Source organism: Bos grunniens, chromosome 2 (assembly GCF_055505025.1).
Source record: "Bos grunniens cultivar Pamir isolate PY7600 chromosome 2, Bosgru_T2T1.0, whole genome shotgun sequence".
Classification (NCBI taxonomy): domain Eukaryota; kingdom Metazoa; phylum Chordata; class Mammalia; order Artiodactyla; family Bovidae; genus Bos; species Bos grunniens.
Window position 1 is genome coordinate 105,934,727 of NC_141166.1, and position 24,907 is coordinate 105,959,633.

At 37.0% G+C, this 24,907-nt stretch overlaps 1 protein-coding gene across 4 annotated transcripts in view; it reads left to right on the forward strand.

Annotated features, from left to right (window-relative positions):
- SCN2A (sodium voltage-gated channel alpha subunit 2) overlaps positions 1 to 24,907 on the forward strand; it is a 137,897-nt gene that overhangs the window by 64,746 nt on the left and 48,244 nt on the right. For 2 of the 4 annotated variants that reach the window (XM_086370587.1, XM_086370581.1), the window contains exons 4-13: positions 1,713 to 1,803; positions 2,536 to 2,664; positions 3,234 to 3,325; positions 4,209 to 4,481; positions 9,471 to 9,534; positions 11,054 to 11,195; positions 11,336 to 11,542; positions 13,637 to 13,924; positions 19,530 to 19,877; positions 23,696 to 23,828. In XM_086370587.1, the coding sequence (XP_086226713.1) occupies positions 1,713 to 1,803; positions 2,536 to 2,664; positions 3,234 to 3,325; positions 4,209 to 4,481; positions 9,471 to 9,534; positions 11,054 to 11,195; positions 11,336 to 11,542; positions 13,637 to 13,924; positions 19,530 to 19,877; positions 23,696 to 23,828 (1,767 nt within the window). Of the gene's footprint in view, positions 1 to 1,712; positions 1,804 to 2,535; positions 2,665 to 3,046; positions 3,139 to 3,233; positions 3,326 to 4,208; positions 4,482 to 9,470; positions 9,535 to 11,053; positions 11,196 to 11,335; positions 11,543 to 13,636; positions 13,925 to 19,529; positions 19,878 to 23,695; positions 23,829 to 24,907 lie in introns of those variants that run through there. The other 2 variants (XM_086370594.1, XM_086370598.1) reach the window with 2 other exon arrangements.

Below are 24,907 nucleotides of genomic sequence, written 5' to 3' on the forward strand. Positions count from 1 at the left end.
GAATTAAGCATGTGCCCTGCATCATTGCCAGTCAAAATGAAAAATCAGTGACTGCTTTGACTAAAGTCAGTTGAAGGTGCAAAGAAACTTCTTTTATAGATTAACACAATACATAACACAACACATTGGCAACAAAACGCTGTTCTATTTAACTGCACTTAAAATCATGCTGATATTTTGCTATGTGTAAGTAATATGAAGATTTATGATTAAAAGAGTGAAAAGGGACATTGATAGCATTTATTCATTCTGGAATTTTTATCAGTTTTCTAAATGTACCTTGATAAAGCTCTTGTTTTACAAAACTACAACTGAATCCCTCTTGTGCTCTTTATTAACTATGAAAGAAAGTTATTTCAAATATTTGACTACTGAATGTTCTCTTAAAGAATTTTTTTGTTGCTGTTTTTCAACACAAAGGAGGGTGAAGGGCATTGGCTATCTCTATACACATGGGCAAAGTGGGGTAGAATGAGAAAAACCAGATATTTGTCGTAAGTAGTGTTCTCTATGATTTAGGAAATTAGGAAAGTAATTTATTGATTATCTACCATATAAGGCACATTAAGTTGCAAGAGATTTAATATATTTTAACTAATTTGATCCTGACAGCAATCCTATGAAATGCTTTTTCTTTTTCTGTAGTGTAGCAAAATGAACCAAGGCTTAGGGAAAAAAATTAGTAATTTGGCCGCAGTTGCAAACCCACGAAATGCCAGTACTAACACCAGTCATCTTTTTTTTACTATCTGGAATTTAATGATCAATCACTGTGTATTATATACTCCACCTAGAATTTTATTAAGAATATTCCAACCAGGTTATCCTTCAGATGGATTATAATACATTCAGTTACAGTTGGCCCTCCCCATCTGCAGGTTTCGTATCTGTGGGTTCTATATCTACAGATTTAATCAATAGTAGATGGTGTACAGTGTTCAAGATCCATGGTTTGAATCTGAGGAGACAGAACCCATGGAGACAGAGGGGCCTTATGAGATCTGAGCATCCTTGGATTCTGGTATCTACTGTGGGTCCTGGAATTAATCCCCCACAGATAATGAGGAACGACTGTTACTTGAAATCTCCTTTTGAATTTTTGTCAGAGTCTTCATATATGCTGAGCTTGCACTTTAGTTGTTGAGTCTTTAAAGAAAAACAAACCGATGAATTATTTACCAGTGCACTAATTTTTTTGTGTGTTTAGTCTTTTTCAATACTAAAATGACATGTTGCTGCTAAGTCGCTTCAGTCGTGTCCGACTCTGTGCGACCCCATAGATGGCAGCCCACCAGGCTCCTCTGTCCCTGGGATTCTCCAGGCAAGAACGCTGGAGTGGGTTGCCATTTCCTTCTCCAATGCATGAAAGTGAAAAGTGAAAGTGAAGTTGCTCAGTCGTGTCCGACCCCTAGCGACCCCATGGACTGCAGCCCACCAGGCTCCTCCATCCATGGGATTTTCCAGGCAAGAGTACTGGAGTGGGGTGCCATTGCCTTCTCTGAAAATGACATAAATAGCCTCAAAATAGTTTATGGCTTGGCCTGACGTGACTTGAGTATGGAGTTGCTAAAATTACGGGAATGGAAAAAGCATGCTCAATAATAAGATCAAAAGGTCATAAAAGTTCTAAACTTCACAATGCTAAAAGACATAACGGTATATGAAAGTGAAAGTTTACATGGACCTTTGTCTTCCTTGACGGTATTCTTCTACTTTATTCAATGTGCTCATTATGTGCACTATTCTTACCAACTGTGTATTTATGACCATGAGTAACCCTCCAGACTGGACAAAGAATGTGGAGTAAGTAGAAGATTTTTTTAAAATCTTGCAATGTTGTTGTTCCTTTATGTTTTGAGTTGTGCTTCTATCATCTTGACACCTCATCAGTTTCTTCAGCAAATTGTACTGGCTACTCCAAACCAGTTACACAGTGACTCAAGTTCATTTCAACCACTGATTTTCTGTAGTACAAAGCTTGCCCTGGCTCATTCAGGTACTGCACTGATTTGACTGCCAATATGTATAGCCCTTTATCTTCCTCGTGAGTCTCACACTCTTTTCAAGATCATGAGTGTTTACTAGTATCTGATAATAAATTTATGCGTAGTTTGTATGTTCTTTTCCTCATAGCTATCACTTTTATATGATTTATTAGTTTATATTTCATGGCTCGTAATGATGCCCACTTTATTAAACAAAAAAGTCTTCATTTATTTTTGTATTAATAACTACTTGCTTAAATTGGACCAAAACCAGTGTATTTCATTTAATATGTATAGAATCATGTTATTTGAACCTTCAAATTAATTAATATAAGCAAGTACAATACTCATATTTAGTCAATAGAATGTCTTTCAGTATATAATGTTTCTTTTTTTTTTCTTAAGTCCTACCTATGGTCTAAATCATGGGAAGACCAATATAGACCTATATAGAACCCTCTAATTTTTATTTGTTGCTTTTCTCCTTTAGTATATTTACATGTAAATTACCTTCAGGATCTTTAATGTGGGCTTGGCTATTTTCTCTCAGGTACACCTTTACAGGAATTTATACTTTTGAATCACTTATAAAAATACTTGCAAGGGGCTTTTGTTTAGAAGATTTCACATTTCTACGGGACCCATGGAATTGGTTGGATTTCACAGTCATTACTTTTGCGTAAGTACCTTAATACATTTTCTGTCCAGGAAGACTAAATCATTAGTGGAAGTCTATACTGTATTTCTCCTTGGTGGCTTCCCTTAACAGATCAAGCATGTTTCTTGGTTATCCTGTGAATTTAGGATATTTTTCCTTCCAATCAAATTATGCACTTTGGAGAAGTTAGGGGCTATCATAGTAAATTACGTGGCTTTGATTTCAATTAGTGGTATAAAGCAATAAAATATTTCCCAAGTAATAGAGATTATGATCAACAACAATGCCATTTCCCTCTTAATTGGAAAATATGATGGCAACACTCATTGAAGTTGAAAAGGTCTTGTTGAAAGACCAACTTAGATTTCCCTAAATTCTGAATAACTCTGATTTAATTCTACAGGTATGTAACAGAATTTGTAAACCTAGGCAATGTTTCAGCTCTTCGAACTTTCAGAGTCTTGAGAGCTTTGAAAACTATTTCTGTAATTCCAGGTAAGAAGAAACTGGTATAAGGTGGTAGGCCCCTTATATCTCCAACTGTTTCTTGTGTTCTGTTATTGTGTTTGTGTGTGAACTCCCTATTACAGATATGTGACAGAGTTTGTGGACCTGGGCAATGTCTCAGCGTTGAGAACCTTCAGAGTTCTCCGAGCTTTGAAAACAATTTCAGTCATTCCAGGTGAGAGCTAGGTTAAACACCGAGGCTGACTTCAGCAGCATTAGTGGTACAATCACAGCTTTTGTGCGTAAGCCTTGCTGCTTTTCACTTATTGCAAATGTTTTTTAAAAAAAGCAAGAATCAATACACCGTGTTTTGGATGGATTTGATTCTTTGCTTTTACTAGTTGTTTTCTTTAAAATGATCAGTTCTAAATCAGCCTTTGAGTTTAACAAGTTTTTGCATGAGGCATTTGCAGTAACAGGCTACATGGTTTGCGTCCTGTAACATCAAGCTTTCCGCATAGAAGCTAAACTATGAGGCATTCGAACTGATGCAAATTTGACCAGTTAGGTCTAAAATTGGTAATTATGTTAACTTCAAATAAATAAAAGAGCGAGAGATAGCATGAGTGCTGCATGGGACTCGGTTTTCAGATGTCTTCCTTTTTTAACCCATTCTCAAGCTGATAGAATTCACCAATATATAACCTCATAATTCAGTGACTTCAAAATTTCTTACTATATTATTCATACAGATTTTTCTAAAACCAGTGAGAGGTTAGGGAGTAAGACATCTGCAAATAAAAGCAAAGTCTTTATACAAGGTTGATGTTTAAGCATGAATATCAAAACCATTTCTTTTGCTCTGAGGAGTATTTGGAAATACACTTTTGGTTTGTTTCCATTCACAGTTCTCTAATGAAAATACAAATTCTGCTTTCATTCATTTTCACCAGCTAGCGGGCTTTTCATGAAAGTGTTATTCAGTCACAAACATTAAACTAATATTGTTGGCATTCTGCATGACATCTTTATTTTCCAGGACAAGCTCCTGATGTTTTTCTCTCTAACATAGCTGTTGAATAGTATACTTAAATTCCTCCCTTTGATTTTATTTGTAGGCCTGAAGACCATCGTGGGGGCCCTAATCCAGTCGGTGAAGAAGCTCTCAGATGTAATGATCCTGACTGTGTTCTGCCTGAGCGTGTTTGCACTAATAGGATTACAGCTGTTTATGGGCAACCTGCGAAACAAATGTTTGCAATGGCCCCCAGATAATTCTTCCTTTGAACTAAACATCACTTCCTTCTTTAATAACTCATTGGATGGGAACGGTACCACTTTCAATAAGACAGTGAGCATGTTTAATTGGGATGAATATATTGAAGATAAAAGTAAGATATACTCTTTTAACCATTAAGCTGTTTAGTCCTTTAAATATTAAAAAAAAAGTATATATAGTGAAAATTGTCTCAATTTTGATGTGAACCAAATTAGTTAGACCAGTTTAAGATAACTTAATATATGTGATGGGAAGTCCCCTGGTGGCTCAGTGGTGGAGAATCTGCCTGCAATGCAGGAGATACGGGTTTGATTCCTGGATTGGGAAGATCCCCCAGAGGAGAGCATGGTAACCCACTCTAGTATTCTTCCCTGGAGAATCCCATGGACAGAGGAGCCTGGTGGGCTACAGTCCATGGGGTTGCAAAGAGTCAGGCATGACTGAAGCGACTGAGCACACATATGTGCAATATATGTGATACAGAAATCAAATAATACCTTACTCCTTTTTCCTTATCTTTTGATCAACATGATAAAAGTTACCATTTGAAGACATATTCTTTTCCCCAATGAGTCTTGAAAGCAATACAATATAATGCTGTATAAACAAAAATATTTATTTGAAAGACATTGATCAACAGTTTTCAGTCATCTTAATAAATAAATCAGTAATTTTAAGTATTCAGTGTATGTTACTGAAATGGATCGCTAAGAAGACTGAGGAATTTGACTCAATATATGTACTGAGCACTTATGATATATCTGGGAGTATAAAAATCAAGATGAAATCTGAATTTGTGTACTCATCAGAAAGTTAAGTTAAGCAGCCTTAGTCCAGCATCACTTATTAATGAGAAAGTATAAACTCAAAACCTACCTTTATAATATTTTCATTCCAGCTTATCTCTTTGGTATCAATCATTGTATTAGAATTGTTTGATTTTATTTTAAACATGGACTTAAAAACATAGTAATGATATACTTCAGTATAGGGCTTCCCTGGTAGTTTAGCAATAAAGAATATACCTTCCAATGAAGGAGATGTGGGTTTGATCCCTGGGTTGGGAAGATCCTCTGGAGAAGAAAATGGCAACCCACTCCAGTATTCTTGCCTGGGAAATCCCATGGACAGAGTAGCCTGGCAGGCTGCAGTCCATGGAGTCTAGAGTCAGACATGACTTAGCAACTAAACACACACACGTACTTCCGTATAATTTCTTATTGAAGGCAGCCCCTCTGTCATTGGAATGTCCAACTTCCTCATTCTTGGTATACAATTAACTAGCCAACTTCCACTGGTCTCCTGATTATCAGTATTCCACAGGGATGCTTAGTCTGAGGTATCTTTCATGACTTTTAGAACTATATGAAAATTTATCATTTCCCACATTATATTAATGTTTTAAGAGTTAGTATTGGTATGAAGATTTATACTGGAGAGATTAAGGTTCACTGGCTAAGTGAATAAATAAAACAAATAATTTAATTGTTTATGGGCTTTCCTATTTATTAATATTATAATAGCAGCATAGTGACAATCTTTGCACATAAATTTTCTTTATTTCTGATTGTTTCTTTCAGATAGATTTATACCAATAGAATTTTGGAATGTTAAAGAGTTTGACCATATTAAGGCTTAGTTCAGTTCAGTTCAGTCACTCAGTGGGGGTCCGACGCATTGTGACCACATGGACTACAGCATGCCTGGCTTCCCTGTCCATCACCAGCTCCTGCAGCTTGCTCAAACTCATGTCCATCGAGTAGGTGATGCCATCCAACCATCTCATCCTCTGTCGTCCCCTTCTCCTCATGCCTTCAATCTTTCCCAGCATCAGGATCTTTTCTAATGAGTCAGTTCTTCTCATCAGGTGGCCAAAGTATTGGAGTTTCAGCTTCAGCATCAGTCCTTCCAATGAATATTCAGGACTGATTTTCTTTAGGATGGACTCATTGAATCTCCTTGCTGTCCAAGGGACTCTCAAGAGTCTTCTTCAACACCACAGTTCAAAAGCATCAATTCTTTGGTGCTCAGCTTTCTTTATAGTACAACTCTCACATCCATAAATGACTACTGGAAAAGCCATAGGTTTGACTAGATGGACCTTTGCTGACGAAGTAATGTCTCTGCTTTGTAATATGCTATCTAGTTTGGTCATAACTTTTCTCCCAAGGAGCAAGGGTCTTTTAATTTCATGGCTGCAGTCACCATCTACAGTGATTCTGGAGCCCCCCAAAATAAAGTCTGTCACTGTTTCCATTGTTTCCCCATCTATTGCCATGAAGTGATGGGACTGGATGCCATGATCTTCATTTTCTGAATGTTGAATTTTAAAGTCAACTTTTTCACTCTCCTCTTTCCCTTTCATCAAGAAGATCTTTAGTTCTCTTTCTGCCATAAGAGTGGTGTCATCTGCATATCTGAGGTTACTGATATTTCTCCTGGCAGTCTTAATTCCAGGTTGTGCTTCATCTAGCCTGGCATTTTGCATGATGTACTCTGCATTAAGTTAAATAAGCAGGGTGACAATATGCAGTGTTGACATACTCCTTTCCCAGCAACAACCAGTCTGTAGATACATGTTCAGTTCTAACTCTTGCTTCCTGACCTGCATACAGATTTCTCAGGAAGCAGGTCAGGTGGTCTGGTATTCCCACCTCTTTAAAAATTTTCCAGTTTGCTGTGATCCACACAGTCAAAGGCTTTGGCATAGTCAATAAAGCAGAAGTAAATGTTTTTCCGGTATTCTCTTGATTTTTCAGTGATCCAACAGATGTTGGCAATTTGATCTCTGGTTCCTCTGCCTTTTCTAAAACCAGCTTGAAAATCTGGAAGTTCACGATTCACATACTGTTGAAGCCTGGCTTAGAGAATTTTGAGCACTACATTGTTAGCATGTGTGATTGTGTGGTAGTTTGAACAATCTTTGGCATTGCCTTTCTTTGGGATTGAAATGAAAACTGACCACTTCCAGTCCTGTGGCCACTGCTGAGTTTTCCAAATTTGCTGGCATGTTGAGTGCAGCACTTTAATAGCATCATCTTTTAGGATTTGAAATAGTTCACCACTAGCTTTGTTTGTAGTGATGCTTCCTAAGGCCCACTTGACTTCACATTCCAGGATGTCTGGCTCTAGATGAGTGATCACACCATCATGCTTATCTGGTCATGAAGATCTTTTTTTTGTATAGTTCTTCTGTGTATTGTTGCCACCTCTTCCTAATATCTTCTGCTTCTGTTAGGTCCATACCATTTCTGTCTTTTATGTGCCCATCTTTGCATGAAAGATGGCTGGAGAGGCATAGTCTCAAATTCCGCTCTAGAGAGATCAAACTATATAACTCCTATAGCAGTGTCGACTTTACTGAATTCCCATTAATATTAACTGTTACTGTATGGTAGAGAGAAAAGTATATTTTCTTTTTAATTATTAATGTGGTAGAATTTATAATATGTTTATCAGTAGCATTAGCAATTAATATATTTTATACAATATGAATTATCTGTTGGTATTTTTACTCATTCTATGAAATGATAGTATATTTTGGGAAATTCATAAGAATTCTATAATTTATCAAGTATATTAACCTTTTGTCTTTTTTTTTGCAAATGTATTCTATAGCTTGTTTTTCTTCTCATTGTTTTTGATGCCTAAAAGATTTTGATTTTTAGGCAATCAAGTCATCAAATTTGTGGGGTTTTTCCCCCCATATTTAAGTTTATAAATGCCTCTGGATTCAGAGATAATACAAATTTTCACCTAGATATTCTACATATAAAACAGCCTCATATATTCTACATTATAGAAATTCTTCATATTTTTATATTAATGGACTTGTTTCTAAATCTTTAGAATTATTTTTTGATATATGTTATGAGGTAATGATCTAATTTTTTTCATAAAATTATGACTCAGATTGACCTACGTAATAAATTAAGATATTCTTTGAATATAGACTCTAAGTATTTCTGAAAACTAAAAAAAACAATTTGTGAGGGGTATGTGTGTGTGTTTAAATGTGTTTATGTCTGTGTGTTTTTGTATGTGAATATGTAAATATGTATGTTTATGCATTTGTCTGTTTCCTGAGATATTCTTTGCAACTTATTAGCGTCACGTAGAAGGTATTCCTTAAGAATAAAAATTAGGTATACTTAGAAAATCTTTATCTCCAAAGGGACAAGTTTATATTGAAAGACAATAATCAAGCCAAAACTCAAAACAAAACACTTATTTATAGCATCATGGAAAGGGCAAACAACTAAGCCCGCTTTTCACAAGAACCTAAGTTAAAAGTGGCGGGAAAAACATGTCTGAATCCATTTTGACAAAATGTATTTGTAGAGTAAAATGTTACTTCATGGCAGCATTTAGAAGCAACAAGGCTTTTCTTTCTCTCACTTTCTGTGCCAAGTAAAAAATATCAGTTTGACAACTATTTTTTAATTATCTCACCTGGGTTCGATCACTGGGTTAGAAAGATCCTCTGGAGAAAGGAATAGCGCTCCAGTATTCTTGCCTGGAAAATTCCATGGACAGAGGAGCCTGGCGGGCCACAGTCCATGGGGTCGCAAAGAGCTGGACATGACTAAGAGACTAACACTTACTTAAGTGATTTGAGTTTATATTTGCAATAAAACTGATAAGGAATGCTATAATAGTTACATCTTACAAAAATTTATTTTTAAACAGATTTTCTAAACATTTGTTTAATCAAAAATGTTTGTGATATTTGTATAGTATCAGTTATTATTTTCATTTAGCTATATACATATTTGGGCTTCCCTGGTGGCTCAGCTGGTAAAGAATCCACCTGCAATGCAGGAGACCTGGGTTAGATCTCTGGGTTGGGAAGATCCCCTGGAGAAGAGAAAGGCTACCCACTCCAGTATTCTGACCTGGAGGATTCCATAGGACTGTATAGTCCATGGGGTCTCAGAGTCAGACACGAGTGACTTTCACTTCACTTCATATACATATTTATTATTTTACCAATTTTATTATGCTTTTAAAAAAATGTAAGCTTTATTACCCAGACACAGTGGCTGAAGTGTTTTGAAGGTTCTTCAAAATGATTCTTTCTATTCTTTGCTCTTTTAAATAGGTCACTTTTATTTTTTGGAAGGGCAAAATGATGCTCTGCTTTGTGGCAACAGCTCTGATGCAGGGTAAGTGCTGTTTTGTGTCGAGCCTCAGTCTACACTGCTCCATAGGCCTTAACCTGCCACTTCCCACCCACCCTGCCCCCACCTGCTCCTCATTCAAAGCCCTCCATAAATTCCACTTCACGCTGACTCAAAATAGCTGGGATAAGTGTGGATTCTCACCTCCTTCACACACTCAGGCAGCAATTATTTCTCCATACTAGGTCACAGCTAATCTTCCAAATTAGTTCAATGGAAAATAGAAAGAAAAACAATACATATACATAAAAAGCTCAAATTAATAGAATTCATAACCATGTTCTTTTGTAAGTGTGATATTCTATATATACTAATGTGGTCTCCATGGCATAAAATATATCTGAAGATAATGTCAGTATCTGATCTGTGGTGAGTACGTGTTTAGCATATTTTAGCAAAATGGTTAAGAGCATAGACCGGAGAGTTTACACAAATTCAAACCCGAACTTCACCATATAATGTCACCTTTTCTTGCCCTGATTTCCCCATGGGATAAGTGGGAATAAATTATAAGGTGGCTGTGAGAATTAAATGGATTAATGAATGTATAGCTATTACAGCATTCTCTAAGTACTTTTAATTATCATAACTCGCATTATGTGAATGCTTGTTTTTAAGAAGCATTTTCCCTGGAGCTAAAGCTAGGAGGAAAATTCAGAGAAATAGTTCTTTTTGTATTTACAAGATTTTAGAATCATAAATGGAAGGCTGATGTTCTTTCTGAGGAAGGTGCTATTGTGGACATTAGTAACTAGTACCTGTAGCAGAATCCCCAACTGTAACAAGCTTTGCATTTGGCTCATATGATGTTGTGCTGCGTTTATCTCCAGATCTTAATGATAAGTAACACAGACTGATTTTAACTCTTCTCTGTACTGTACTGAGTGTTTTACATACGATGCCTTATTCAGTGATTGTAAGTTTGGAGGCAGGGTGTGTTATTAGCCTTTTCTTACATACAAGGTGTCTCAAACCAGCAACTTGCCCAAGATCACACAGCCCAGAGTGTCAAGCACAATGTTGAGTCCAGGTCAGCTCAGTCATTAAGGTCATGCTGTGAGATGTTCACTCTGCAGACTCATTCACTCTTCTTGGTATGTACCCCCCCGATCTTTTTCTTACCCCGCTTTCCTACCTCCACACTCAACACACTTCTGCCTTTAGGTATCTTCAGTGAAAATCAAATTTTTCCCTGCAGACTTATTTTTCTGTTCATCTTCACAAATATCAGAAGATAGTAATCATAATATGATTGCTCTTATAGGGAGACATGATAAATATAATAATGGCAATCATAAATCACAGAGAAATCCACAAATAGACTTAGCAGATCCTGTTGTTATGTAAATCAGTCCCCTTAGTCCTGGACTCAGCACTGAGTAAAGTGAGAACACTGCTTTTTCTTGTGTTGCATAAAATAGACATCAGGGTCTATAAAAACAGGAAAGCCAGCCATCCAACTTTCAGTGACTGATGTCCCCTCTTTCTTTTCACCTAATCACAGCCAGTGTCCAGAAGGATACATCTGTGTGAAGGCTGGTCGAAACCCCAACTATGGCTACACAAGCTTTGACACCTTTAGCTGGGCTTTCCTGTCCTTATTTCGTCTCATGACTCAAGACTTCTGGGAAAACCTTTATCAGCTGGTGAGAACAGATAAAATGATTCTTCTGGGAAGCATGAACTCCTGAGATAAGAGAACTGCTATAAAATACTTTATTACTGAGAGTACATGCTTGTAACATTCTGTGTAAAATTTGATAAAATATCTCTTCCATTTTTACAGACATTACGTGCTGCTGGGAAAACATACATGATATTTTTTGTGCTGGTCATTTTCTTGGGCTCCTTCTATCTAATAAATTTGATCCTGGCTGTGGTGGCCATGGCCTATGAAGAACAGAATCAGGCAACGCTGGAAGAGGCTGAACAGAAAGAAGCTGAATTTCAGCAGATGCTTGAACAGCTTAAAAAGCAACAAGAAGAAGCTCAGGTATGGTAGCAAGCATCGAGCCCTTTTGTGTTTATCTCCATCCTCTGACCATACTGTCAAATCAGAGACATTTAAACACACAAAATCAGCAGTGATAACTGACATTAGAAACATGCCATATGTGTTTAATACGTGTTAGTTAGGAGCCTATTTGGTGAAGGCAATGGCACCCCACTCCAGTACTTTTGCCTAGAAAATCCCATGGACGGAGGAGCCTGGTGGGCTGCAGTCCATGGGGTCGCTAAGAGTCGGACACGACTGAGCGACTTCACTTTCACTTTTCATTTTCATGCATTGGAGAAGGAAATGGCAACCCACTCCAGTGTTCTTGCCTGGAGAATCCCAGGGACGGGGAAGCCTGGTAGGCTACCATCTATGGGGTCGCACAGAGTCAGATACGACTGATGCGACTTAGCAGCAGCAGCAGCAGGAGCCTATTTGGTAATTAGAGACTTATTCTTTTATTTTGATGATTACTTGGGCTTCCCTGGTGGCTCAGACTGTAAAGAATCCACCTGCAATGCCATAGACATGGATTTGATCCCTGGGTTGGGAAGATAATGCTGAAGAAGGGAATGGCTACCCACTCCTGTCTTCTTGCCTGGAGAATCCCACGGAGAGAGGAGCCTGGCAACCTACAATGCATGGAGCTGCAAAGAGTCAGACATGACTGAGCCACTAACATGATCACTTAACTATAGTAATGGCATACAAACGTGGCAAATTATAATGAGTTCATTGGCATTTTTTTCTCTCTTGTAACCCTTCATTCACTCAAGCTCACAAAGTAGTTATACCTACATGCCTTCAACTGAACTATTTTCTTAATCTTCTGGGGAAGCAGAATTCAGTTCTGGTTGCTTCTTCGTTAGTGTCACTAGAGGTGGGAAAGGTCAGAAAACCCGGGTCAAACTGAGAAGATTATTTTATAGAGTCTGGAAAAAAAGACAAAGACCTATTTATTTTCTATTTGAAGAATTCAAATGCAAGTTTGTGGATTGCGTAAAGAAAACACTGGTCCATAAACATGCTAAATCATTACATTCTGTGCCCACTACCCTGTAAATCGTATAATTTGGACTTGATGAAGTTTCAAAATAATTTCTCTAGTTATATGTGCTTGCCTTAATGTTGTTAATCCAATCGCCTATGTTCGTTTTTATTGAATGTAGAGTACAGCTCCCTTTTAACACTGAGCATCCTAATATGTAATAATGATCAGATAAATAAAATTATACTGGAATAGCAGCAACAATATTGAGCACTTTATCTTTCTAATAATTTGTACTGTTGTAATTTATAAATTCACTCAGATGCCATGATCGGGGGTTTTCTTATATACAGTCTCTAATTTGTTTTCATTGTGCATTTCTTAGTGAAATAATCATTTTAAGTCAAAGAGAATAAAAGGTTTATTAAAACAAAATACTTGACTGAATTAAATTTAAATATTTATACTGGCACTAAAAGTCATTGTCAAGTGGGAGTGTGCTAGGTCAGGTTAAAACAGGAAACATTTAGTTCTTAAATTATTTGCTTCTTATGACAGTATTTAAATCATAGAAAAAATCTTTATGATATTTGAGTGTCTTATGCATTTTATTAGATAATTAGAATGTGTAGTGTGAAGCCACGGCTTGAAGATCTCCCTTGAAGTCACATGTGTCATCTTTCACTTTTCTCTTAATTTTAATTCTTTAATTGGTTTAATGATCATGTGTGTGTGTGCTAAGTCGCTTCAGTCATGTCTGTCTCTTTGCGACTCGATGGACTGTAGCCTGCCGGGCTCCTCTGTCCATAGGATTCTCCAGGCAAGAATGCTGAAGGGGGTTGCCATGCCCTCCTCCAGGGGATCTTCCCACCCCAGGAACTGAACCTGTGTGTCTTTTACACTGGTAGGTGGGAATTTTACCGCTAGGACTATCTGGGAAGCCCGACAGTGACAATACATGAGCTGTTTCCAAAATACATACTAGAACGGAGAATCGTTTTTTAAAATCACACATTCATGATACCAAAGATAAGTGAAGCAGTAACATGGACAGAGTTTTTCAAAGTTCATATGCAACTGCCATTTCCTTTGGACCCTTCTAGGCAGCAGCTGCAGCAGCTTCGGCTGAATCAAGAGAGTTCAGCGGTGCTGGTGGGATCGGGGTTTTCTCAGAGAGTTCTTCAGTAGCATCAAAATTGAGCTCCAAGAGTGAAAAAGAGCTGAAAAACAGAAGGAAGAAGAAGAAACAGAAAGAACAGTCTGGAGAAGAAGAAAAGGAAGATGGGGTCCGCAAATCTGAATCTGAAGACAGCATAAGAAGAAAAGGTTTCCGGTTTTCTTTGGAAGGAAGCAGGCTGACATATGAAAAGAGGTTTTCCTCTCCACATCAGGTAAACATATTATATTATATAAATTGCATTTGTTATAGCAAACACATGTATTTAAAATATGCCAGAATTTGGTTAGAGATAAAACTGCCTTCTTCCTTGATGACATGATACTTTCAGAATGGTAATGATGGATGAATAAGTTTTGGTTATCACCTCAAGGAATTTGTGAGTTTTACAACTTTTTGGAATTCCAGGAAAGCATTTTTAGAGCATAGATCCCACTGCACTTGGGAAGGCTTGTGATTTTGAGATTTCCCTAAAGACTGGTAAGCATCTCAGGGCAATTTTCCACCTGAGGAATAATCAGCAGATGGCTCTCATCCCTTCTTAGCTGTGGTGCCAGGACCCAGTGAACTGCCAGTTTTCTGAGTGGCAGCTTCCTAGAACTGAAGAGTGGATTCTCTCAGACCATCTGTGCAGTTGTTCCCATCCACCTGCCAACTTCATATGAGGAATGTATTCTTTGTGTTCTTGTTTCAGGGGAAACTGGAGCGTCATTTTTCTAAAAGCATCATCAAAAATTTTAGGTAGATGCAGACTGAGGAAGATCTAGGATACTAAATAAACAGTTGTGTTTAATTGCACTTGATTGCCTGTGTCTCATGTTTAAGGAGACTTGAGTGAAAATAATACGTTGACTTATATAGTGCAGAAAATGTTATCTAGATGCTTCTGGCTTATCTACCAGCACCAGCTGCTGCAACTTTGAACTTTAGGATCATTAATTGTTTTTAAAATTATCAAAAGAATTACAGGTTTTCGGTACTGAAAAACTTCACGTCCATGCAATTAACAGTAACAATTTGAACACCGACAGCAATGATAATGGCTAACACGTACATGGTGCGTTGCTTCTTACAGTATAAACTTACTGAGGCCGCTCACTGCAGCCCTAGGGGGTACTGACATCCTCATCCCCAACCTGCAAATGTGAAGACAAGGGGAGGGGTGGTATTATTTGTTGAGTGCCTGTTTTGTGTTTAGCATTCTTCTTCTTCTACCGGAATTAATGTTAACAACCCTGAATATGACTGTTTTCACTACTTTTTAGGCTAGTCAAGTTAAATAATTGCCCAATGTCATATAATTATTAAACTATATGCCATATAGTTATTAAAGATTGAAGTGGCATTCACAGTTGGCCTGACATTGAAACCCTTGAACTTTCTGCTGTATTAGGCTGACTAGAAAGAATATTTTTTTAAAATTCTTAAGAAACTGATGAGAAAATTTACAATTTGATTTCTTTTAAAAGATATGTATATTTAGGATATGTTCTTTGTATCCACAGTCTCACATAACCTTATGTTTAATATGTATATGATTTTTATAGGTCAGCCTAATTCACTCTAAGTCTAGGTAACATTATGAGATATGCTACATGAAAGGATTAGTGCAGCTGAATTCAAATTTGAAGTAGAATCTGTTTTAAAATAAGTACCGGCATTTACTCACCCTTGTTCATGTTGTCATCATAATCACTGATTCCACTAGGAGAGACATGAATCTCAATAAATGTGAATGTAAAGAAAATCAAATCTCCCTTTGAGTATTGCTTGTTTTGAAGGAAGGGAAGAGGGAAAGGAGAGAAGGAAAAAATAAGGGAAATAAGTTAGCTGGGGGAAAACTACCAAAATTTGAAACTGCAAACCAGATACCAGATACCACAGAGAGTCACCCCAGTATGCTTTATTTTGACTCCAATAGAACTAATTCTAGGCAGAATAGTAAAGTCTGAAGATGTTAGGTTCTAGCCCACTTTTTTCTGTACATGTTGTCCAAAGACGTAACATTTTCCCCATACCGTCTTCTTAAAACTTCTGCTTCCTAACTAGCTGAGTTTCATAGGTGATGACTGACTTATACAACATGTAATATCTGGCTCAAATGGATATCTGTTTCTGAAGTGGTATTTGTATAAAAATAGAACTGAAGATTTTTATCTGATAAATAAGTAATCAAGCAACTAATTAAGAACATGGAGAGGGCAATGAAGATACAAAGAGAGACAGAGAGAAAAGGAGGGGAAAGGGAGGGTTGCTGAAGTCATACTAATTTCGCTTTGCAAGACCCTGTAAGTAATACTGAAAATAGTGAGCCTGGGTAAGGGTCCATAGCTTTTGCTAGGTTTTGCAAGGGCACAAGGCCCAAATGTATTTTAAAAAGTATTGTTTTATAGGGACATGATAGGCAATTGTATTGGTAACCATTGATATTTTCATATTGAAAAAAATATATACTTTTACCACTGGATTATAATTTCCTCAGAGCAGGTGGATTGTATGAAATACTTTTTAGACTTCTTAAGACTTCTTATTAAGGATAGGGGAAAGAAGGAAGTCAAGAGTGCAGTTTCTAACCATGGCTCAAGACAATCTGGATATTTTATTTTTAAAGCTTTTATAAGATACTGTAGGCCTTCTAAAGTTATTATTTCCTTCTGTATTTGTGATAAACCAAAGACCACTTATTATGGCAGATTGTTTTCTTACTGTCCATCCATCCTCTATTTGTAACAGGACATTTGATTGCTATCAGTTCAGTTCAGTCGCTCAGTCGTGTCCAACTCTGCAACCCCGTGAATCGCAGCACGCCAGGCCTCTCTGTCCATCACCAACTCCCGGAGTTTACCCAAACTCATATCCATCAAGTTGGTGATGCCATCCAGCCATCTCATTCTCTGTCGTCCCCTTCTCCTCCTGCCCCCAATCCCTCCCAGCATCAGGGTCATTTCCAATGAGTCAACTCTTCACATGAGGTGGCCAAAGTACTGGAGTTTCAGCTTGAGCATCAGTCCTTCCAGTGAACACCCAGGACTGATCTTCTTTAGGATGGACTGGTTGGATCTCCTTGCAGTCCAAGGGACTCTCAAGAGTCTTCTCCAACACCACAGTTAAAAAGCATCAATTCTTCGGTGCTCAGCTTTCTCCACAGTCCAACTCTCGCATCCATACATGACCACTGGAAAAACCATAGCCTTGACTAGACAGGCCTCTGTTGGCAAAGTAACGTCTCTGCTTTTGAATATGCTATCTAGGTTGGTCATAACTGTCCTTCCAAGGAGTAAGCGTCTTTTAATTTCATGGCTGCAGTCACCATCTGCAGTGATTTTGGAGCCCCAAAAAATAAAGTCTGACACTGTTTCCACTGTTTCCCCATCTATTTCCCATGTAATGATGGGACCAGATGCCATGATTGTAGTTTTCCGAATGTTGAGCTTTAAGCCAACTTTCTCACTCTCCTCTTTCACTTTCATCAAGAGGCTTTTTAGTTCCTCTTCACTTTCTGCCATTAGGGTGGTGTCATCTGCATATCTGAGGTTATTGATGTTTCTCCCGACAATCTTGATTCCAGCTTGTGCTTCTTCCAGCCCAGCATTTCTCATGATGTACTCTGCACAGAAGTTAAATAAGCAGGGTGACAATATACAGCCTCGATGTACTCCTTTTCCTATTTGGAACCAGTCTGTTGTTCCATGTCCAGTTCTAACTGTTGCTTCCTGACCTGCATATTTATTGCTATAGATTTATGTAATTAATATAAGCAGTGGAAGTTGAGGCTAACACATGGAGAACAATAATTTTTCATATAGTTGCCACATATACCTTTGAACTTTGAGAAACATCGTGTCTAATTTTATAACTTATTTCTCTCCAAACCATCTACTGGGACTAATTGAGGGCAGTTCTTGTACTATAAAAATATAAACTGTTACTAAGAGTGGTACATATACGTAATTTCTACTTTATTTCCTATTGTCAAGCATTTATTGTCTGGCTTTCTTTCTGAGGAAATGATAACCAGTAGGTCACAAATTCTGTAGATATTATATCCTTATATCTAATTCAAAGTCCCTTGTGAATAGAGAAAGGAGACATGAAAGAAACTGTATAGTGTAGGAGAGGTTTTAAAAATGTTCATATGGAAATAATAAAGGAAATGAATTATCTTACTAATGAAGTTGATAATAGGATGAAAAAGCATGAGTATAAGAAAAGAAGAAATAAGTTCTTCTGGGAGAGTAGATCAGTATTCTTAGATGTGTTTCTTTCTGTAAATAATGACTAAGATCATATAAGATAATATTTAAAGATTACAGACATTTTATAGATGTTCATAGGTGTCACTGAGAAAATCATTCTTTAGCGAAAAATAAAATTAAATGAATACTTATTAGTCAGGTAATGTAAAATATATATAGGTGCACAATGATAATTTTAGTTAGCTTTAAATCCTTTGGTGATAAAAAGATGAAACTAGTAATGTTTAAATGATGAGTTGGTATTCTATTCATAATCATAGGAATCCAACTTAAGCCAGCTTAAGCAAAAAAGAGAATTAGATCATGAAAATAATACCAATGAGTAGCTTTAGGCACACTAGACTCAAGGGCTCAAAACATGTTACTAAGGCGAAGTATCTCTCCACATCTACAGATTCCTCCAATATGGTGATAAGATGCCTGCCATGGCTCCAAACTTATAGTCAGTGGTTTTTAGCAACCTCAATAAAAAATGCACCCCTTTCAGTTGCAAAAGAAATTGGTGACTGTCAGTGGACCATTCAGAGTCCCCTACCTACTTTTAAACCCGTCTCCCTGGCCAGAGGCATGAAATACACTCATTGGCTAGACCTGGATCATGGTCTTGCCAGAGAGCATTTCTTGAAGATAATCAGGGTACTTTCAACAGACAAAGGACAAATGGATGTTGGAGAAGCAGAAACAAGTGCTCCCTAGAGTGAAGTTGCAGCAGCAGCAGCAATAGTAAACAGCATATGATTCATTGTGCTCAATGCTACTGTGCTTGAGAATCAAAGTAAAATGAATGACACCAGTGACATTGTAGCCATCTAGAAAATTGTCAAATGATTGTGACCAGACACTTAGTGAAAACCAGGTTTTTGTAAATATGGTGCTCTTCAGATTTCTTGAGACAGACAAAAGAGTGAAAATCAGGGAATGAATCATACAGTCTTTCAATTTGGTCTTTCAGTTTGATTTGTTTAAATTATTTGTGAGGACTGTTATAAAATATGCAGGGGGAAGGGGAGAAATTGCTCCTTGTTACTATAATTAAACAGACCTACTAGCAAGATTGATTCCATTTTTCTCTGTGGTGAGATCTGCATTGGGGTGTGGTCCTGTGGTCACTAGTGCACTCTTAACTGGTGGAGTTTTGACTTCAAAGGAACTAAATGTAGGTGTGTACTTGATTGTTCTCCATTGGATTGTTAAATAAGAATAGTTTCTAGAGAAGAGTTTAGTAAAGATTTCAGTTCTGAGTGCCAGAAATGAAACTAAACAGTCTTCAGGGATATTTCTGACTCTCTGAAGTCATGGGTAAAGTAGAAGAAAATGACAGAAAATCAGATCTCAGAAGATGTAAATGAAGGAAGGAAGGAAAAACAGGAAAAGCAAAAGAAAAGAGCTGAACCCAGGACAAAGTTCCAGAATGCCACCAGCAGTTACCATACAAGCCCTTGATCACACCCATCCAATGCCTTATCTTAGGTAAGTCAGCACTATGAAATGATGAGTCCTGGCTCATATTTTCCAGAACACTTAATGCTGTTCATCTGTTTTTGTATCCTTCCTTGTTGATAGTCTTTACTGAGCATCCGTGGCTCCCTGTTCTCTCCAAGACGCAACAGTAGGGCGAGCCTTTTCAGCTTCAGAGGCCGAGCCAAGGATATTGGCTCTGAGAATGATTTTGCGGATGATGAGCACAGCACCTTTGAGGACAATGACAGCAGAAGAGACTCTCTGTTTGTGCCGCACAGACATGGGGAGCGGCGCCACAGCAACGTCAGCCAGGCCAGCCGTGCCTCCAGGGTGCTCCCCATTCTGCCCATGAATGGGAAGATGCACAGCGCTGTGGACTGCAATGGAGTGGTCTCCCTGGTTGGGGGCCCTTCTGCCCTCACATCTCCTGCTGGGCAGCTCCTACCAGAGGTGAGACCAGTGAAACCTGCAGCTGTTGGGAAGGGAGGTGTGGCTGGCGCAGGCAGGAATGGTTTTCTATTTCCACCTTTATGAGTTTTAGTGAGTCTACTCTTCAAAGGCCAAGGGTCAGTTCAGTCAAGTTATGAACTTACTTTGTCAAATTGTTCCTTTCAGACTTTTCTACAAATGAATTAAAAAATAGGTTGAATCTCATAGACTATAATGAGAAGTCCTCCATCATTATTACTACAGTATCAAACTTGCCAAAAATATAGCAACAATTTATCATGCATTATTTGTAATTAATATAAGCAAAATAAATGCAAGAAATGATATAAATACCCATCTTAAGCATCTTGTTATTTCTAATCCTTTAAAAGAAGAACTTGACACTTACACTTGAAGTAGATAGTATTACTAAATGTATCTAAATTCTGCAATGCAACGTTCTTCCTCTTGGCAGGTCAAGGTGCTATAACATTTTAGCACCCAATCAAATGACCATCGTACATTTATATGGTAAAGGAGCCACTCGAAGTGCCTGGTAAAGTCATGTGTTATAACTGTTAGAGCAGATTTCAATTTTTATATTACTGTCCTGAGTTTTTTAATAAACATAATGGCCAGAAATCATGCATACAGAACTTAGTGGAATTTAGTTTCATTAAATACAAGACACTGGGATATATTATTGACATTTCCTTTGTAAAACATAAGTGCTTTTTAACTTTGGTATTAAATAAGATTTAAGACTTCATTTGCCAATATAAAAAATTCTAGCAATTTGGTTGTACTTTATAGTTTATCAAATCATATTAAAGTCTTCTTTGTATGATTTTTTTTTTTTTTGCCAAATTTTACTCATTATAGTTGGATAAGCTATGTCAGTCACATTAAAATAATATGGAGTCAGTTTTCAGTCACCAAATAGAAGAACTTCTTACCTTGGATTATAGAAATAGCCATTGATCATCTTTACTTTTTTTTGCCTGGCCTCTCCCCACCACTTCTCCCAGAGAAATATTCAAGTATCCTAGAATCAGATCAAATCATGAATAAAAATAGAACTTTATTGTGAAAAAATCTGGAAAAATGCAAAAGGAATATCAACTTCTCTTAAAAAATAATCATGCCTAACTATGTACCAGACAGTGTCCAGAACACTTTACTTGTATTAATTCATTTAGTCCTCGCAATAATGCTTTATCATAGTTATTAATATTACCTCCATTTTACAGAGAGGAAACTGAAGCCTGTGCATGATGGAGCTAGGATTTGACCCTATATATGCTGGCTACTGAACCTACATTCTATCCATATTGCATTACCTCCCATTAATTTTCTTTAAATTTTCTTAAATGGAAAGGAGAGATGGTTAAGGAAACAAACACTTTCATTTTTACCCAGTGTTTCTCAAAATATATTTCGTCATCAGACTACTTGCCTCAGAATTCCCTGGGATACTTCTTAAAATGGAGATTCTTCATTCCCCCCTCCCTCCACCCCTGGCAGCCACCATTCTCCTCTGCTTCTCTGAGTTTGATAACCAAAGGGTCCAGCGTTTCAGTTATGCAAGATAAATAAGTTCTGGAGATCTACTGTATGGCATAGTACCTAGAGCTACGAATACTGAACAGTAAACTTAAAATTTGCTAAGAAGATAGATCTTATGCTGTGTTCTCAACCCAAATAGCAACAGCAACAATGATAAAGCAGTGAAAGGAAACTGGAAGGTGATGGAAATGTTTATGAACTGATAATGGTGATGGTTCACAGGTATATACTTATCCTTAAACTCATCAAGTTGTGAGCGTGAAGTATACATAGCTTTTTACATGTTGATAATACTTCACAAAAGTGGTTTAAAGAAAGAAATGAAGACTTTTGGGCCCACTCAGATTTACTCAGACCCAGACCAAAAGAAGAAATCAGTGATTTCTTCTTTCTTGACAAGCATCCCACATGGCTCTTATACATAATGAAGTATGAGTATTTCTGATCTTGATAAATGCTAATTGGGAACACAAAAATAAATCTACAACTTCTTTACATAAATGCAAGAGAATTTCAGTCCATCAGAAAATATTTAGTGTTTATCAGTAATTATCACTCCTGTCCTATCACAGAGGGTGGAATAAATCTCTGAAGGTAAATTTGGGCAGTTTAAACAAAGCCTAGTTTAGTATCTGTTTCCTGCTGCCTGGTGTCCATCCTTCAGTGTTGCAATCAAGTGCTGTGAGGCAGGGCACTGCAGCATGGTATAGCAGGAGCTGCAGAGGCAGACCAAATCTGTGGCTTTGCAAGACTGCAGAGAGAAACAACAGAAAATAAACAGCTGTGGGCAAATGCTACCTTCCAGAGCACACAATATCCTGCATTTTCACATTAATTCAATTGAAGCAATTTAATTTAAGAAATAATTTCCTTGGTAGTATCATTACAGAGTTTGAAATCTAGCACTAAAAATTAGACAAATATCGGATAACATACATGATTTTGTATAGAGCAGAAGGGACCATATGGCCTTTAAGTGACCCCATTTTTTTCCTCCAAACTTTGACTTTCTCTGATGAGGCAAAATATTTTCAGTTCTGATGCAACATTAATAGGATGTTGCATTCTTAATAATTAACTAAATAATAATTAAACTAAATTTTATAACTTTATCTTACACTTAAAAGAGAACCCATCCTTGGCATTGAAACTCTAATTTAAGGCAAGATATAATAATGGGGGATCTTTGATTTTTAGCAATGATATAATGAATTGATTCTTTTCTATTCCAAAAAAAACTCACCAGAATTTCAATATGGGCAGAAATGTATTCCTACTTCAAGAGTTCAAACAATGAAGTTAGTGATCACAGGAGAAAACCGGGGCAAGACTCAAGCATTTCTAATGCAAGTCTGAGTGCTAATAATAAAGAAGTCACTTTTATTCCTCTGAGGATTTTCCTTATTTATATAGCAATATGAGTACTGCTCACCTACTTTATTGTGCTATCAGTAATTAACATTATTTTATTAACCTTGTTACCTCTAATACATACATAGTCAAAAGCAGAATTTCCACTCCATTAATAGGACTGTCATTAATGAGGATGAACATTCATTTAGGTCACCCTAAAATTAATTTTACCATGAAAGAAAAGTAAAATTCATGAGAAAAAAGTAACTCCTCTCTGAAAAAAAGCTTTTTAAATAAAAAAAGTTGTCTCTTAGAATTGAAAATATTTAGCCTCATCAGGGAAAGGCAAAGTGTGAAGGTAAAAAAGTGGGGGTGCTTAAAGGTCATCTCGTCCCATCTGCTCTATACAAAATCATATGTGCAGCCCTGTATCTGTACCTGTCCATAATGAACAGAAGCATTTTAATATGGAATTCACACTTTAGGAGAGCTACTACTGATGCATATTAGGGAAACCCGTAAAGTTCTTTTCATTCATTAAACCACATGAATATATATAAAGATCTAATAACATGTAAGTAAATCAAGGAGTAATATGTTTCAGTTTGAAGCTCTAGATAGGATTGACTAAAATGCTAAAATGTTCTATCCCGAAGCAGGATCCCTCCAGCCCAAAGCCCCAAGATGGAGGAATTAGAAAAGTCCATCTTGATCACAAACCCAGGCATCCCTGAATTCTGAGAATATGATGGGCTTTCAAACCCTTCCCAAGAACAATGATTCTAGCAATGCCTTAGTGAGCTGTTTACATCTGACAAAGCACAGTGAATATTTAGCTAAATAACACCTATTGTGGGAACACTTTGGGTTTTGCTGCCCTTTAAAAATAATAGTTATTTCATATGAAATTTTTTTTTTAGGGCACAACTACTGAAACAGAAATAAGAAAGAGACGGTCCAGTTCTTATCATGTTTCCATGGATCTTTTGGAAGATCCTACAGCAAGGCAAAGAGCAATGAGTATGGCTAGTATTTTGACCAACACCATGGAAGGTATGTCAGAAGTCTTACAGCACAGTTACTTGGTGGTGCTTTGGTAATGGTGATAAAAACTTTCATAAATTCTAAGAGTTAAATTCTTCCTGAATTGATACCACAATATTATTATTCCTTTTACTAAGTAAAAGTAAAATCTACATGCAATACATGGATTTTGTTGTCTCATATAGATTTTTACATTTAGCCTCCAGGAAGCTACTGCAAACTCAAGGTATACCTGGAATATAACCTTGGTAGATTAAGTTCCTAAACTGTTGACGTTTGTCATGTGCATGACATTAAAAGGAATGTAACAATAAATGTTTATTTTTATAGTGATGCTAACACAGTTGAATTGTATTAACTGCTTGAAACTCTAGCTATAAGCTCATTTGATTTAACCAGAAGTATAAATGAAAAAAAATGGAAATTAGGGTTTAATATTAACTACTTTGAAGCCAAGTTTTCAAAATTTTGTAAAACTACTTTTGCCTCTCTCTCTGATCAGAGTTTAATAATATCTCAGCTTTCTCTTTAGTTCCTGATTATATATGAGTAATTAATATATTGTTAAGAGGTCTGGATGTTATAATTCCAAAATAAAGAATTTGGGGACAGCTTGATTTGTGATCGGTTATTGGCTCTGTGTCTATATGTGGCTCTGTAGTTCATCAGTAAAGTATTGATAATGATGTTTAGAATAACACTGTTGTAAAGACTAAATAAGACCTCATCCATAAAACACCTATGTTCCTGGCATGTAGAAGGCAGTCAATAACTAGTATTATTGATTGCTTTATCATTGTTTTGTTAATGCACATGTTTATGCCTCTCTGTGCTGTTAATGAATTCAAACATCAGCTATCAATTTCACCTTGGAAAATACTTTCATATAAAATGTATTCTATCATCCTCCCTGCTCTCCTTTGCCCTTCTCTCCCTTTCACTTTATAACCCTCCCTTTCCTTCCCCTCCCAAGTGTGTGTGTGTGTGTGTAGATGTGTGGAAGAAGGATGGAGAATGAGAAAGAGAGAACACAAGCATGTGCGCGTGTTTCTCTGTTAGTTCCAGTTTCTCTTAATACTGTATAGATT